This window comes from Phocoena sinus, chromosome 7, assembly GCF_008692025.1.
Source record: "Phocoena sinus isolate mPhoSin1 chromosome 7, mPhoSin1.pri, whole genome shotgun sequence".
Lineage (NCBI taxonomy): Eukaryota > Metazoa > Chordata > Mammalia > Artiodactyla > Phocoenidae > Phocoena > Phocoena sinus.
Genome location: NC_045769.1, coordinates 113,570,039 through 113,587,410, shown reverse-complemented (window position 1 = coordinate 113,587,410; position 17,372 = coordinate 113,570,039). Strand labels below are relative to the sequence as shown.

Here is a 17,372-nt window from a genome sequence, read left to right as displayed (position 1 = left end):
CAGTGCACGATAGCCCCTGGGAGCACGTGAAGAACAGAGACTTTCTTATATTCCATTGTATTTAAGAGAATTGGAGCATTTTTCTCCATCAGTAAGCAAGGTTCTGACATAATTTTCAGTGGTGGTGTGGTGGTCACTCCTGGTCCCAATGAAATGGATTTAATCTGCTATTGTTGGACAGTAAAGATGTTTCTGTTTTCTCATAAGAGCCTTTTTTAGTTGCCTTAACAAGGGTTGGGGTTTTGGGGTTTTGTTTTGTTTTTTAATTCAATCCCCAGAACTTATTTATTTTATAACTGGAAGTTTGTACCTTTTGACCCCCTTCACCCAGTTCTCCCATGCTCCACCTCTGCAACCACCAATCGGTTCTTTGTATATTTATGGGTTTGTTTTTGGTTTTTTTAAGATTCCACATATAAGTGAGATCATGTAGTATTTGTCTTATTTGACTTAGCATAGCACCCTCAAGGTCCATCTATGTTGTCGAAAATGGCAGGGTTTCCTTCTCTTTTATGGCTGAGTAATATTCCATTTGTGTGTGTGTGTGTGTGTGTGTACATACCTTCTTTATCGATTTATCCATCAGTGGACACTTAGGTTGTTTCCATGTCTTGGCTGTTGTGCTGCAGGAACCCTGGGGTACAGAGATCATTTTGAGTTAGTATTTCCATTTAAATACCTAGAAGTGGAATTGCTGGATCAAAAAAAAATTTTTTTTTTAAGTTCTGTTATTTGATCTTGGTTTAGGGAAGCTTTTTTGGGGGGCGAGGGGCGTGCGGTACCGCACAGCTTGGGGGATCTGAGTTCCCCGATCAGGGATTGAACCCGGGCCCTTGGCAATGAAAGTGCAGAGTCCTTACCACTGGACCACCAGGGAATTCCCTAGGGAAGCAAAATTTAATGCACGCTTTCCTTTCCTTTCCTTTAGGTGAATCTCTGCTTTGACCAATTTGTTTATAAGCTGGCCGACCAGATATTTGCATATTATAAGGTTATGGCAGGAAGGTGAGTATGTGTTTGTAATTTGGGTACAAAATCTTGGGCAACTTGATCTGACATTTCCATTCAAATTCACAGCACGTGAGAAGTTGTCCTCTCTTCCTTCCATGCTAGTTTGCTTCTTGACAAACGGTTACGATCAGAATGCAAGAATCAGGGTGCAACCATCCATCTCCCGCCATCTAATCGCTATGAGACGCTCCTCAAGCAGAGGCACGTGCAGGTGAGCGAGGCCTTTCCTGGGCACGGTGAGGCATGGAACCAGCAGTGGAAATAGTGGGGTTTTCTTAGAGCTCCTCAGGTTTTAATAGATGTCAGTATGTATGTGGCTGTGGGACCATCCATGTAAAGAGCTGAGGTTTTAAAGATAAGCAGCCTCTTGGATAACCTGACACACAAGGGAAGGCTGCCCTGCGCAGTTCCCAGGAGGCCTGGCCCAAGCACAACTCCTCTCCAGGAGCCCAAAAGACAGAGCTTAAGAGAAAGAAGATGTGGACTCTAGTCAGCTCCGAGTGGTGGGGAGGAACCGCTTCTTGGCCAGCACAGAGAGTAATAATACAGTCCTTGTTTTTTTTTTGTTTCTTTAAAAATAACATATATACATCACCAAAAGGAAAATACAGAAAACTGTAGGGAAATCTCATGTAATTCTATCTACAAATAACCACCATTCACATTTGGGGACATTTTCACCAGGGTTTTGCCTGTATTTTTATGTTATTGAAATGATACTGAGGTATGCACATGTTGTTAGGACTCTGCAGTAGAGATGGAGTAGTTTTCTCCTACTTATCCTTGTGACATGGTGAGGGTAAGACACACGCAGGCCACTCTGTGCTGGGAGGTGGCCCTGAACCCGTTACAAGGGGTACGCTAAGTTCCAGACCCAGGCTCTCCAGGATCTCTGGGGAGGCTTGGGGTTTCTGTCTGTGATGTAAGTGTAAGTACACTATAAGAGTCCTTTTATAGCTTTGACTTGCAGAATTTCAGCTCTAGGAAAGTAGGGTATTTGATCATACTGTCATCTAAATTTTGTACGTTATTTGTCTGTCTTATCTTTTGGAATCAGTTTCCTGGGATAGATCCGTATTCTCTTGCTTATTTGTTTTTTAATGTTCATGCTTTCCACTCTCTGTGCCCAGCTCCTGGGCAGGTCCATAGACCTCAATCGTCTGATTACTCAGCGCGTCTCCACCGCCATGTACAAATCCCTGGAACTGGCAATTGGGCGATTTGAGAGTGAAGACCTGACATCAATAGTTGTAAGTGCTCTCCTTTTTCTCAGGCTCAGCAGATTTGGGGGGTTGGAGCTACTTCTACTTTTGTCATTATTGATAAATTGACCTGGTGGTAGGTTCATTTTTTGCATAGAACTCAAAAGGTGTGCACTCACTGAGCTGGGCCTGCCTGGGCATCTGCTCTTCATATGCACAATTCTAAATTGACTTCAAAGAACAAATAGTTACACCTCACTATGGCAAAAGATATGGCAAAAGAATGAAAGGAGGAACGTTTTAAAAATTAAAAAGAAATGACAGACAGAAAGGATTTTAGAGAAGATCATGGAGATGATGGACAGTGAAGATTCAACATACATATCGTAGAGGCCCCTGAAGACAAAAACCAAAGCAATGAGATGGAACAGACATTAAAAATGCTACTTGAAGAAAACTTTGATGAAATAAAAACCAGTATAAATACATATTAGAAGCAAATATTGCATACATGGGAAGACAGACCTAAAGTGGCCAACACCAAAGAACACTGTAGTTAACATTGTAGTATTGGACTTTCAAGGAAAAGTAAAAACCCTCTGGGTATCTCAGCAGAGTGATCAGGGAAAGAAAATCCAATTGTCCTCAGACCTTTGCCAGCAGGGAAGGAAATGCAATTTAAGGATTTCGTGCCAAATCTATCTTACAAGAATAATGGCTGCAGGCAAATGGTAATGAGCTTGTGAGAACTCCAGGAAGACTCTTTGTTCCTAGAGAAGCAGGTGGGGGGCAGGTGTCTGCTGGGCCCACCTCTGCTTCCTCAGAATCCAGGCTGTCTGTGGCCACAGAGCCCACAGTGGCTCTTCCTTCAGCCTGGCTTGGGCTGGGGCATGGTGTTTCATTGCCCTTGGTCTTAATGTGATTCGGTTGAGGTTTTGACCACTATAAATAGAATGCAAGCCAGAGACCTTTTTTTCTTTTCCCTAGCTTTTAGTTTTATTGATCTTTGCTATTGTTTTCTTTGTTTCTATTTCATTTATTTCTGCTCTGATCTTTATGATTTCTTTCCTTCTACTAACTTTGGGTTTTGTTTGTTCTTTCTCTAGTTCCTTTAGGTGTGAGATTAGATTGTTTATTTGAGATTTTTCTTGTTTCTTGAGGTAGGGTTGTATTGCTACAAACTTCCCTCTTAGAATTGCTTTTGCTGCATCCCATAGGTTTTGGATTGTCATGTTTTTGTTGTCATTTGTTTCTAGGTATTTTTTGATTTCCTCCTTGACTTCTTCAGTGATCTCTTTGTTATTTAGTAATGTATTGTTTAGCCTCCATGTGTTTGTGTTTTTTATGTTTTTTTCCGTGTAATTTATTTCTAATCTCATAGTGTTGTGGTTGGAAAAGATGCTTAATATGATTTCAGTTTTCTTAAATTTACTGAGGCTTGATTTGTGACCCAAGATGTGATCTATCCTGGAGAATGTTCCATGTGCGCTTGAGAAGAAAGTGTAATCTGCTGTTTTTGGATGGAATGTCCCATAAATATCAATTAAATCTATCTGGTCTGTTGTGTCATTTAAAGCTTATGTTTCCTTATTAACTTTATGTCTGGATGATCTGTCCACTGGTGTACATGAGGTGTTAAAGTCTCCCACTATTATTGTGTTACTGTCAATTTCCTCTTCTATAGCTGTTAGCATTTGCCTTATGTATTGAGGTGCTCCTCTGTTGGGTGCATAAATATTTATAATTGTTATATCTTCTTCTTGGATTGATCCCTTGATCATTATGTAGTGTCCTTCCTTGTCTCTTGTAACATTCTTTATTTTAAAGTCTATTTTATCTGATTTGAGTATTGCTACTCCAGCTTTCTTTTGGTTTCCATTTGCATGGAATATCTTTTTCCATCCCTTCACTTTCAGTCTATATGTGTCCCTAGGTCTGAAGTGGGTCTCTTGTAGACAGCATATATATGGGTCTTGTTTTTAAATCCATTCAGCAAGCCTGTGTCTTTTGCTTGGAGCATTTAACCCATTCACATTTAAGGTAATTTTCAGTATGTATGTTCCTATTACCAAATTCTTTAATTGTTTTGGGTTTGTTTTTGTAGGTCCTTTTCTTCTCTTGCGTTTACCACTTAGAGAAGTTCCTTTAGCATTTGTTGTAGAGCTGGCTTCGTGGTACTGAATTCTATTAGCTTTTGCTTGTCTGTAAAGCTTTTGATTTCTCTGTCAAATCTCAATGAGATCCTTGCTGGGTAGAGTAATCTTGGTTGTAGGTTCTTCCCTTTTATCACTTTAAATATATTGTGCCACTCCCTTCTGGCTTGTAGAGTTTCTGCTGAGAAATCAGCTGTTAACCTTATGGTAGTTCCCTTTTATGCTATTTGTCGTTTTTCCCTTGTTGCTTTTAATTATTTTTCTTTGTCTTTAATTTTTGTCAATTTGATTACTGTGTGTCTCGGCATGTTTTTCTTTGCGCTTATCCTGCCTGGGGCTCTCTGTGCTTCTTGGACTTAGGTAGCTATTTCCTTTCCCACGTTAGGGAATTTTTTGACTATAATTTCTTCAAATGTTTTCTCCGTTCCTTTCTCTCTCTTCTCCTTCCGGGACCCCTATAATGTGAATGTTGGTGCATTTAATGTTGTCCCAGAGGTCTCTTAGTCTGTCTTCATTTCTTTTCATTCTTTTTTCTTTATTCTGTTCTGCAGCAGTGAATTCCACCATTCTGTCTTCCAGGCCACTTATCCGTTCTTCTGCCTCAGTTATTCTGCTATTGATTCCTTCTAGTGTATTTTTCATTTCAGTTATTGTATTGTTTATCTCTATTTGTTGGTTCTTTAATTCTTCTTAGGTCTTTGTTAAACATTTCTTGCCTCTTCTCGATCTTTGCCTCCATTCTTTTTCTGAGGTCCTGGATCATCTTTACTCTCATTATTCTGAATTCTTTTTCTGGAAGGTTGCCTATCTCCACTTCGTTTTGTTGTTTTTCTGGGGTTTTATCTTGTTCCTTTATGTGGTACATAGTCCTCTGCCTTTTCATTTTGTCTATCTTTCTGTGAATGTGGTTTTTGTTCAACAGGCTGCAGGATTGTAGTTCTTCTTGCTTCTGCCCAGAGACCATTTTAAATTTACTGGTAGTCACATTAGAAAAGGAGAAAGAAATTGGAGGAATTAATATTAGTAATCTATTTTATTTACCCAATATATCCAAAAATTAACAATTCAACATATAATCATTATAAGAACTCTATTGACGTGGATATCTTACATTCTTTGTTTTCATGTTCAGTTTCTGAAATCTGTGCATCTCACACGTATGGTGCATCTCAGTTTGGACCAGCCACGTTCTTGTTGCCATATGTGGCCAGTGGCTGCCTCAGGGAATAGTACAGACCTGGGCACGTTTATGAACAGTCAGTGTGAGAGCCTGGAAGGCCACCTCTGAACATGCTTGCCAGTTCTGCTGCACAGCAATGCTTTTGAGTAACTTCAGGTGCGTTAGGAAAGCTGATTAAGGCTAACACCGGAGGACACACTGTGTGCCATCGGGTTGGGGTGGACACATCCCAGTGTTCTCTGCCCTGTGAGGGGTTTGGAGGCCGGCAGTGGGAGGTAAATGCAGTGGAGAATGGACAGTGGCCATTCGGGGGCAACCATGGAAAGAAGGGGCATTTTAAGAGCAATGGAGAGGACACGAATTTAGGTGTGAGAAGTAAGCTTGTGTCACCTGCCGGACCGCCACCATGTGCGTTCTTGGCCTAGCTCACTGGCCCCCCCTTAGTGCAGCCCCTCACCGTCCACGTCCTGCTCTGCCCGCTCCCGGCCCACCACCATGGCGCTACCCACGTAGAGGATGGAGGCCGCCATGCCAGGCCTAGCTCTGTCCTCACGCCCCTGTCTTTGTGGTCCCACAGGAGCTGGATGGCCTCTTGGAAATCAACCGCATGACCCACAGGCTGCTGAGCAGGTACCTGACTCTGGACAGCTTTGATGCCATGTTCCGGGAGGCCAACCACAATGTGTCAGCGCCCTACGGGAGAATCACCCTCCACGTCTTCTGGGAGCTCAACTACGACTTCCTGCCCAACTACTGCTACAATGGCTCCACCAACCGGTGAGCATGCTACCTCACAGATGGCTCTGGATGCCCCTTCCAATGGGCATCGAAATAAGATGGTCTCAGGGCCCATCTTTTCCTGTGTCCAGGATACTCAGGCCCTCCTGGTCTCCTCCATTTGCAAGTGCAGCCCTGGGCCAGCCCTTGGGTGTGTGGTCATGGCTTTCATGTGCAGACTGAGTGCGGGCCAGGGTTCCTATCCAGGGCACTCCCTTGGGGCTCAGGGCCAAATCTGTGGTACATGTGGACGGCAGCTGCTGGGTCTGTACCACCTCCATACTTTTAATGTCTACTGACGTTGGAATGTGCTGGGTGACTCTACTTTTCATGCTTCCATTCTGGGATGTCGGGCCATGTGAGGGTCTGCCAGTTAGCTGCCCTCCACGCACCTACCATTTTACTATGTTGAACAAAACAAAGTGGCCCACTGGAAGGGTGGCATGGCTGCTGGCTTCAGGGTCATGTGGTCCAGTCTTGGGGTACAGCCAAGGTCCTGGGATGGCTCTGTGTCACCTCCACACTCTGGCAACTGCCTGCCTGAGGCCTGTCCTCTCTGTGCTGAGCTTCACTCCTGCTGTGTCAGCACATGCCAGAGAGGAAACGTATGTGTGTGCTTGTGAGTGTGAGAAATGGGGGTGAGTATGAGTGAGGGTGTGTGTGAGAGACCGTGTGTATGTGAGCGTTATGACCACTTTTTATTTTTTATAAATTTATTTATTTATTTTTGGCCGTGTTGGGTCTTTGTTGCTGTGCACGGGCTTTCTGTAGTTGCGGTGGCTTCTCTTGTTGCAGAGCACAGGCTCTAGGCACTCAGGCTTCAGTAGTTGTGGTTCGTGGGCTCTAGAGCACAGGCTCAGTAGTTGTGGTGCACAGCTTTAGTTGCTCCGCAGCATGTGGGATCTTCCTAGACCAGGGATCAAACCTGTGTCCCCTGCATTGGCAGGCGGATTCTTAACCACTGTGCCATCAGGGAAGTCCTATGACCACCTTTTAAAAGTAAATGTCTTTTGCTTTTCCTTTGCTTCACTACTGCATCTGAACATCCTATCATGTGTTGGCTTGATCACTACTGTCTTTCAGGCCTAGATTTTTGAGTCTTGATCCAGGGGTGCTGAGCTTCGACCCCGAGGGCAGAAGGGAGGCCCTCCTGTGGCCTGATCATACCTGCTATTGCCATTGTCTGTTTGGGACCCCAGGGTTGGTTTCCTTGTGGGAAATACAGGCCTGTTGCTGGTACATGGAGGTGTGCCATTAGGCCCATCAGCCCAGCCCCATGCAGCAGCAGAGGGCACATGGCCATGGCCACAGAACCACAGGTGAAGGAGCCCTGGTTGGCCTTCTTGGGTCAGGGGGCCCTGGGCCTGGCTGGGCACAATCCACCGGAACCAAACTTTAGAGACTACTCATCCCTGTAAACTCCCTTCTAAGTGCCCAGGTTCTTGAAACAGGTATTTTTCAAGTTGTTTTAGAGTTGGAATTAACTGAATATTTTTATAGCATAAGTAATGCATCATAATTGTAGAAAAGCTAGAAATCGTGTGTATGTGTGTGTATGTGTGTATATATATATATATATATATATGGAATAGGTATATGGGGAAAATAATTAAATCCCTAGAGATTTCCCTTATAAAATGTCTGTCTTCTAGAGTTTTTGCCATATGGTCAGATATACATGTGTATTTTTTGTTTTGCAGAAATGGACGTTGTTAGGCATACTGTTAAGTGCACATTCTTTTTTCACATCATATGTCGTGACGAGGGGCGTTCTGTGTGTACATACGTGCTTGTCGTGTTTCTGAAAATCTAAGTCATGGCCAACGTTTGCAAGTTTTTCTGTGCTTTGGTCGGTCTGTTTGGAACTTTTAGAATTAATTTCTGTTATGTCCCTTAAATCATTTTGCCTAGTGCTTAGAACTGGCATCTCTAAAGGTGAAATGCAGCTGAACCCCATTATTGGCAAGTTGAGAAAATATGTTCCGGTGGGGGAGGGCATTGGGCAGGGCTATGGAGGTGGTAGAATCAGGCAACACAAGGAGCTGTGATTTTCTTGTGTTATTTTAGGTTGCATTTTTGATTATCTAGCATTTTGTTGCCCTTTAAGGGATTCCCAGAGATCGTGCAAAAGGAACAGTTGAAGATGCTCCCTGGGCCCCCGGCCCCCTTTGTGCCAGCTGCACTGCGTGTGTACAGCATCTGCTTGTTCTGGTCATCTTGGTGACAGCCCGGTGGGTCGAGGGCTCAAAAACAACAGGAGCCCTGTGGAAGGACTGCAAGGGGGGTGGGAGGGGGCTGAAATCTACATGGTGATGAAAACTCAGCACGTGCTGTAAACCTTTCTGTTGAATCACTATGTTTTCTGAAAGATGCTCCAGGCATGATGAGTCATGAGTGTGCAGTTAGGGAAGGGGGTCTATTTCGAGGCCCTGCCTGCCAAGCTGTATCCACGTGGGTGCCCTTCCCTGATCGGGGCCGATGCTAGGGAACAACCCGCCATCCTAGGCTACCTGTCCTACTGGCAGCAGGAGTCTTGTCAGAGACGAGGTTGCCAGGACTCAGGTCAGGAAGTTGGTGCCGTGTGACCCAGCAACCTTAGCAGGAGTGGAACACCTCCAGGCCGTGTCACTTGCATGGCCTGACAGACACTATGGCATCAGGTGTATAAACTGACGAGAGGCGCCTCTGCCCTGGGTCCCCTTAGCCCGTCCAGCACGAGGTCCACCCTGAAGGGCAGCAAGCAGACGGCTGCCCTCGCCTGGTAGTGCATGCTCCCTGCTGCCCACGTGGCGCTGGTAGGTGGCTTTGCCTCCAACGGGCTGTGCGATTGATTGCACGGGAACCCAGTTTCCCATGCATTGGAGCTGTGACCTTGGGCACGTGTGCTGACAGGGGCCAGCGTGAAGTGACCTCAGTCTCCTTGGGCCCAGAAACCTGAGGCGCAATTCAGAGGGAGCCCTGGCTGCACGCGATGCAGTCTTCACCAGAGCAGCAGCGCTGGAGGCCTCCACCTCTTGCTAGCATTGGCAAAAGCCATTACTCCTGTATTTTTAACAGGTCTTTCAGTGGAACCCTTAGAGCTTCATTATCTGGAAAAGACATTTTAAAATAGCGTTTCGTATGTCCACGATGCATGTGGAAACCTGAGAAGACAGACAAAATTATGCCACCCAGTATCTTAATTCCATGCCTGAGGGTTTTCTGAGCGCTGCTTGCGGGGAAACCAGAACTCCGTTTGTTGCTTGGCGTATCTACTTATTTTGTTGCTTATTTCCGATTAATGATTTATGCCTGGTGACTCTGGGAGGTCGCATGGGGTGGCCTGTGACTTAAATTTAACCTGTACAGCTACTAATTGTGATAGCGCGATAACCCTCGAAGTAAGCCAGCAGTTGGGATCAGAGTCGGGCCTTTTTGGCAGGAAGACAACTGAGGAGGGTGTGTCCTCAGTGCAATGTACCACAAGGTTGTCCCCTCACTAGCCATCCGTCCCTTGGTTAGGGTGGTGGCTGCCAAGTTTCTCCACTGGTGTGTTTCCATTTTTCTGTTTGAAATTTATAAGTAACATATAGGGAGATAATCTGAGACTTTACAAACGGTTCCTTGGGGCTTCCCTGGTGGCGCAGTGGTTGAGAGTCCACCTGCCGATGCAGGGGACACGGGTTCGTGCCCCGGTCCGGAAAGATCCCACATGCCGCAGAGCGGCTGGGCCCGTGAGCCATGGTCGCTGAGCCTGCGCGTCTGGAGCCTGTGCTCCGCAATGGGAGAGGCCACAACAGTGAGAGGCCTGTGTACCACAAAAAAAAAAAAAAAAAAAAAGGGATAATGACAGAACCCAGCCACTCAGCAATGTGATGTTTCCATTTAAATGTGATCAGCTCCACAGGCCACTGTCCTCTCCTCAGATGCAAACATTTGTTTCATGCACAAGTGGTGTTTTGACAGTTACATCCTTTTTTATTTATTAAAGTGCAATATGTGTTAATCAAGTTTTTTGAATTTAATAATCAGCAAATCCGTGAATTTTATCATGCTTCTTTGTAAAAAGTTTTATATGTTTAAATGAACGCTTCTGATTTGAAAGTGTGAGTCGATTTTGACATTTCTGCTTTAAGATCCAAGCATTTGAGTTTTAGTGGCTCCTAATCTGTTATGAAGCCATAGTCTCGTGGCTCTGCAAGTGTGTTTACAGACTCATCTTCTGTCAGTTTGTACCCAGTGACCGCATCACTGTCCGAATCTGCCTTCCCACTCCTGTCCCTGCCACCATTGCTGTGTCCAGAGGCCCAGCAAGGCCCAAGTGCCTGCATCATCTCTTTTCAAAAGACTGAATGAAATAGTCCTGGTGCCAAGTTTGGAGACTCTTTTTATGTGCTAGAAGGGCCTCCGGTGTCCTCAGTCTGTTCCTGAACTTCAGATACATTTATCATACTTCAGAGTATTTATAGCTCATTCCTAGTATGGGTTTTGATTTCCCAGAATTTTCCTATGTGATGATTAATTGGGAGGAAGATTTAATTGATGAGTAATGGAAAAGTTCTGAATTTTAAGGAACTACCATTAAATTTTTGGTTTTCTTTCTTTTTTTTAAATCTTTCTTGTTTAGATTTGTTCGGACAGTATTACCATTTTCTCAAGAATTTCAAAGAGATAAACAGCCAAATGCACAACCCCAGTATTTGCATGGATCAAAGGTAGGTTCTTTTGTGTTTGTATTACGATTTTTAAGTTCATAGCGAAGCGTATTTTGAAGTTTAATTTGAATGTCTAGTTTCAATAATTTGAATGTATCATGCCACATATAAAATGTTATTGTTTCCTTCAGTTAGCACCCTTCTGAAAAGTAATGTAGTGCTGGGACAGCTTCTGGCCATGTGGTGGGTGTCAGCTATGAGACTGTTGGAAGATTTAAAGGTGTAAAAATATCAAGCCAGAAAAGTTTGTGGAAGAGGCTTGTGGGTGGGGGCCACATCTGTGATGGAGGGGCAGGGTGGCCTGTCCAGCTGTGACACCTTAAAGGGAGGAGCTGAGGTGGGAAGGGGCATGCGGAAAACAGCTGACATCCAGGAACCACAGGACACCCACCATCCCATGAGATGAGGCAGGTTTCCCGGCTGACATGGCTGGATGTGCAGCAGCAAGGGCATTGCTAAAGGTTAGTGTTGTCAGTATTTAAAGTACTCTTACAATTTAATAAGTAAAAGACAAGCGGGGGCTTCCCTGGTGGCGCAGTGGTTGAGAGTCCGCCTGCTGATGCAGGGGACGCGGGTTCGTGCCCCGGTCCGGGAAGATCCCACATGCCGCGGAGTGGCTGGGCCCGTGAGCCATGGCCGCTGAGCCTGCGTGTCCAGAGCCTGTGCTCCTCAACGGGAGAGGCCACAACAGTGAGAGGCCCACATACCGCAAAAAAAAACCCCAAAAGACAAGCATTCTGTGCTAAAAAGGAGGCAGGTACATCTGCGTCTGCAAAGTAGGTGCCCATCTCGGAAAAAAAAAGATTAGATTGTTCTTTTTAAAGCGACCAGCTGTGACTGAACTTAAACTTACGGATTTCACCCTCTTTGAGAAATCGTTCATGTCATGTTTATTCTTAAAACCTAAACCAGTATTTTTTTGTTAGGTCATTTGGACTCCTAACAGAAGTCTAACAAAAGTTTGCGTGAGAAACACTGATGCTGACTCTTCATCTCATATGATACTTTTTTGAGGATCAAAGAAAGGCAGAATGCCGGAACACTGTGCTGTCAGAGTTGAGCCACCCTGTTCCTTGTGAGCATTCAGACGTGTCAGCTGCACTTCAGTGTGCTGCTGTGAGGTTAGGGTGTTCGTACCTATGAGAGTATGGAATACACAGGAATCCAATTCAAAAATCCAATCCATTCTTTTGTTAGGAGTGATGAGTGAGGGCTAGTGTCTTATGGTAATAAAATCGACTTAGATGAGTGCCCATTTGTGGCGTTACCTTTTTGGTTCCTGGTAGTATCACCATTCCGAGTGAACACTCTCTTGAGTACATCACTGATGTTCTCTTTCCTACAAGATAAGTAAGGTTGTCCCTACTTCACAGTTGAAGATGCACAGTGCTGAGGGCATTAGAGAACCCAGGGCACATGACTAGTGAGTCTGGAGCCCTCGTCCACTGGTTTCCAGGCGAGGCCCCAGTCTCTGCATCAGGCGTGGTCAGCAGTGTTTCTTGACTTGAGCTGTGAGGCTCCCCTCCTCTGAGTCTATGTGTTTTATAGTGTAGGATTTGTAATTTTGCCCTCTCCAGAGGTAGTTCCTCCTCACCTTCCTCTGAGTAGGTATGTTGCTCCGGTTGTGTTGTCCCAGGGATGTGCCATCTTTGGGGTGAGTGAGGTCTCCAGGAAGCAGACACTCATCGGTGGGGCCGGGGACTAGGTGTCATTGAGCCCCAGGCCCCAAGCAAGTGAGGGTGGCTTTGGGAGTGAATTTTCCCACTTGTAACATGAGGCCATTTAATTTCACTAATGATTTTCATGTTTTTCAAGCATTAGAACTTATTATCAAGCAAAAACCTCACCCAGAATCCCAGCATTTCTTTTTTTTTTTGGGCTGTGTTGGGTCTTTGTTGCTGCGTGCGGGCTTTCTCTAGTTACAGTGAGCGGGGGCTACTCTTTGTTGTGGTGCGTGGGCTTCTCATTGTGGTGGCTTCTCTTGTTGCAGAGCATGGGCTCTAGGCACGTGGGCTTCAGTAGTTGTGGCTTGCGGGCTCTAGAGTGCAGGCTCAGTAGTTGTGGTGCATGGGCTTAATTGCTTCGCAGCATGTGGGATCTTCCCGGACCAGGGATGAAACCCGTGGGCAGGCAGATTCTTAACCACTGTGCCACCAGTGAAGTCCCAGAATCCCAGCATTTAAAGCACAGTTTAGGGACACTGCTTTGGGAAAGCAAGTGTTCTCTTGCTACAAGTAATAAGCCCTTCCTTCTCTGGATTAAAAAATAATAATAAAGCACAGTTGGTGCTTTGAGGAGGGATGGCAGGGGGCAGGTTGTGTCTGAGCCCACAATGAAGATATGGTCTTTCCAAGTCTGATAGGGTTGTAGGGATGAATGTGAGACAGGCATTTAGCAGTGTCTCCACCTTGGTGAATCTTGCATTTGATCATTGGTTTGGACTCAGACTTTCTGTGTTGATGGTCCCAGGACCACCTGCACATTTGGTGATTCTCCAGAAGGATTCATTCACAGCTGCAGTTTATTACAGCTAAAGGACACAAAGCAGGATCAGCAAGGGGGAAAGATGCATCTGGTGGTTATGGAAGCAGGTGCAGGCTTCCAGTGGTCCCTCATGGGGGTCGCATGGGATGTACGGGGTGATCCTGCCCAGGAAAGAGAAGCTCACAGGAACACCCGGGTCCAGGGCTAGGGGCATAGACACAGCCACCTGTATGACTGGCCCAAGTTACTGCAATCTCAGAATCCCCAGAAGGAAAGGAGGGGCTTGCCATAAATCACTATTTGTACAAACAACCTAGACAAGCTCGTACAGCATGGTTAAGTGTCCCAAGTGTAGAGAACAACGGTATCAATCGGCAACATAGGCAACATTTCAAGGGCTGAGTTCCCGGGAGTTGCAAGCAGGCCTCCTGAGGATATTCATTCAGAGCTGAGCAACTAGACTTCTGCCAGTTCTTCAGAATCCTTGCTGTCCTGATGTGGTTCTCTGTGTACATAGAGGAAATATTTAAGACAATTATAAAAAGGGAAGGGGGAAGGTTATAGGGACCTAAAAGCAGGTGAGAGTGGTACATTTCACTCAAAGTAGTAACATGTTGATAACCGTAGGTTGTGATAACTTACATAACGTATAATGTAAGACCGGGAACATCACTGAAAGGCCTGTGCAAAGAGATACTTTCAAAAATACCACAGTTAAATCACAACAGAATTCTAAAAAATGTTTAAATGACCCACAGGAAGACAGGAAGAATAAAACAGAGACTAACTTAAAAACCATAATTACATTACATGTAAATGTATTAAATGTAAGTGGTCTAAAGACAGTTAAAAAGGCAGAGGGGGGCTTCCCTGGTGGCGCAGTGGTTGAGAGTCCGCCTGCCGATGCAGGGGACACGGGTTCGTTCCCCGGTCCGGGAAGATCCCACATGCCGCGGAGCGGCTGGGGCCGTGAGCCATGGCCGCTGAGCCTGCGCGTCCAGAGCCTGTGCTCTGCAACGGGAGAGGCCACAACAGTGAGAGGCCCGCGTAAAGAAAAAAAAAAAAAAAGGCAGAGGGATTGACAGAGTGGATTAAAAAATATGACTGTATAAGAAACTCACTTCAAGTCGATGATGTATGTAGGTTAAATGTAAAAGGATGGAAAAAGATGTATCACACAAACAATCAGAAGAAAGCAGAGTGACTGAGTATAGGATAAAGCAGATTTCAGAGCAAAGAATATTACCAGGGACAAAGAGGGAGGGACATTACATAATGATAAAAAAGTCAAGCCACCAAGAAAATATAGCAATCCTAAATGTTTATGCACCCAACAACAGAGTTTCAAAATACTTGAAGCAAAAACTGACATAAGTGAAAGGAGAAATGAACAACTCCACAGTTGTAGTTGGGGAAGTCAACATTCCTTTCACTTGGTAATCGAAAGAATAAGTACACAGAAAATCAGCAACAAAAAAGAATGAACGCCATCAACCAATAGGATGTTATTGATGTGTGTAGAACACTTCATCCAACAACAGCAGAACATACATTCTTTTCAAGTACCCATGGAGCATTCTCCAAGATAGATCATACCCTGGGCCATAAAACAACATCAACAAAATTCAAAGAACTGATATATTATAGAGTGTGTTATCTGACCACAGTGATCTCAAGCTAGAAATCAGTAACAAAGAGATGACAAGAAAATCAGAAATTAACACATTTCAAATGATCCTTAGGGCAAGGGGAAGTCTCAAGGGAAAGTTTTTAAAAAGACATTGACCTAAATGAAATGCAAATATATCAAAATTTACGGGGTGCAGCTAAAGAAGTGCTGAGAGGGAAACACGTAGCACTGAATGCTTACATTGGGAGTCTCCCTGATAGGTGTGCAGACGTCTGTGTCCTTAGACAAGCTTGGAGGTCCCGTCTGACAAGAAACCACCCTGACTACCTTTCTCGCCTGCCCCCCCTGCAGGGGCTGCTGTCCCCCACTCCCTGCATACCCCACTGCCTCATCAGAGTCTATCCTTGGTGTCTCCCTCAGGAGACTGGGAGCAGTAACATGGGGGCAGCAGTGAGGCCCTGAGATACATTCATTTCTCATTCCAGAACCTCAGAATGTCTTCTGTAGGACTGGCAGTTTAATAAATGTTGAAGAACCAAATGGTTTTGTATTCTTCCTTCTATTTTAGCAAGCTTGGTTTTTATGTCTTTAAGTTGGAAACATAGATTATACCAATAAAGGGCAGTCCAACAGGTTCTCTGGATGCCTCCACCTGAGGGCACTGTGTGCTAATGCACTTTACGTATGGATTCTTCATCTTCACCTGTGCGTGGGGCTACGTTGAAAACCCTGGCAACTTCCGTCAAGCGCTGGCCTTCTCTGTCCCCAGGCTTTGAACCTGGCCTACTCAAGCATCTACGGCAGCTACCGGAACTTTGTGGGGCCTCCACACTTCCAGGTCATCTGCCGGCTGCTCGGCTACCAGGGCATCGCAGTGGTCATGGAAGAGCTGCTGAAGGTGGTCAAGAGCCTGGTATGTTTCCCTCGGTGGGCTTCCTTCCCGGGCTGGGGGGTGGTGGTGGTGGGAAGGATTCTGCACACGATTCTTGTGTGGGGAGGGGCCTTCCATTCCATCTCTCACCTCAGTCTCCACGCGTGAGATTTCCCCTCCAGCCAAAGTCCCGGGTCGTTACCGTGCATTTGACTAACAGACTTCTTTTCAGAAGTGCCCGTCACACCCACAGCCTGCGTGGTGGTGTGGCTGGTGGCTGACACAGCCCATCTCTCACAGCTGCAAGGCACAATCCTACAGTATGTGAAGACGCTGATGGAGGTGATGCCCAAGGTCTGCCGGCTGCCGCGGCACGAGTACGGCTCCCCTGGTGAGCACAGCGTCTCCCTGGGGTGCACAGGGAGGGACAGTGTCAGCCATAAGCCCCAGTAAGGGAAATCAAGTCGGAAATTACTGATAAGGATCAGATCTGCCTTCCCCGGGTGGGAGGAGGTGGGGAGCCCAACCAGAGCCTGATTGTTTCCAGCAGAAAAAACCAGCCAGCCTTTCAACCAGGAGCACGTGTGCAGGAGGGTGTATAGGAGTTGCCGTTTGGGGTGGGAATGCTGGGTGGGGAGTGAGGGCTGTGAACCCTGTGCACCTTGGCTCTCCTACAACACCAGGATCTTGAAGATCGCTGACCAGGGAGGGGCAGGGAGCTCCACTGCCAGGTCCAATTGCCCAGAGGCCTCAGAGGCAGCCCCATGCAGGGGTGCTGCTTCCCCTGACAGCGCAGCCCATCTTTCTTTCTTCCTGGAAGCCTCGCTCTAATTGAGAGCCTGTCTTATTGGCTAGCTGGCCGTAGGGCCCTCGGGCAGATGTGCCCTTTGGGGTGCCAGACAGACCTGCATGGCCTGACCAGAGCGGATTTGGGGCTCTCCATGTGAACAGCCTTCGTGACCTCAGAAAACATCGTTCGTGATAAAATTGGACTACAGGAACCCTTATCTCTTAACAAAACTGCCTTTTGTCTCATATTCGTTACTATTTTCTTTTTTTTTTTTTTTTTTTCGGTACGAGGGCCTCTCACTGTTTTGGCCTCTCCCGTTGCGGAGCACAGGCTCAGCGGCTATGGCTCACGGGCCCAGCCGTTCCACGGCATGTGGGATCTTCCCGGACCGGGGCATGAACCCGTGTCCCCTGCATCGGCAGGCGGACTCTCAACCACTGCGCCACCAGGGAAGCCCCGTTACTACTTTCTTAAAAGCTGGACAACTATCTTATTAAGTGACTTGGGCCCACACGTGGGTCACCCATGAGAGACTGTTCTCATGGGTAGTCGGCTGGTGTGGCTGAGCCCCCAGATGTCG

At 46.0% G+C, this 17,372-nt stretch overlaps 1 protein-coding gene across 3 annotated transcripts in view; it reads left to right on the top strand.

The window, feature by feature from the left end:
- The window catches only part of CYFIP1 (cytoplasmic FMR1 interacting protein 1), a 95,108-nt gene that overhangs the window by 65,473 nt on the left and 12,263 nt on the right, over positions 1-17,372 (top strand). For all 3 annotated transcript variants that reach the window (XM_032638069.1, XM_032638068.1, XM_032638067.1), the window contains 7 exons: positions 929-1,005; positions 1,114-1,222; positions 2,142-2,261; positions 6,124-6,323; positions 10,930-11,017; positions 15,901-16,044; positions 16,303-16,393. In XM_032638069.1, the coding sequence (XP_032493960.1) occupies positions 929-1,005; positions 1,114-1,222; positions 2,142-2,261; positions 6,124-6,323; positions 10,930-11,017; positions 15,901-16,044; positions 16,303-16,393 (829 nt within the window). The remainder of the gene's footprint in view (positions 1-928; positions 1,006-1,113; positions 1,223-2,141; positions 2,262-6,123; positions 6,324-10,929; positions 11,018-15,900; positions 16,045-16,302; positions 16,394-17,372) is intronic.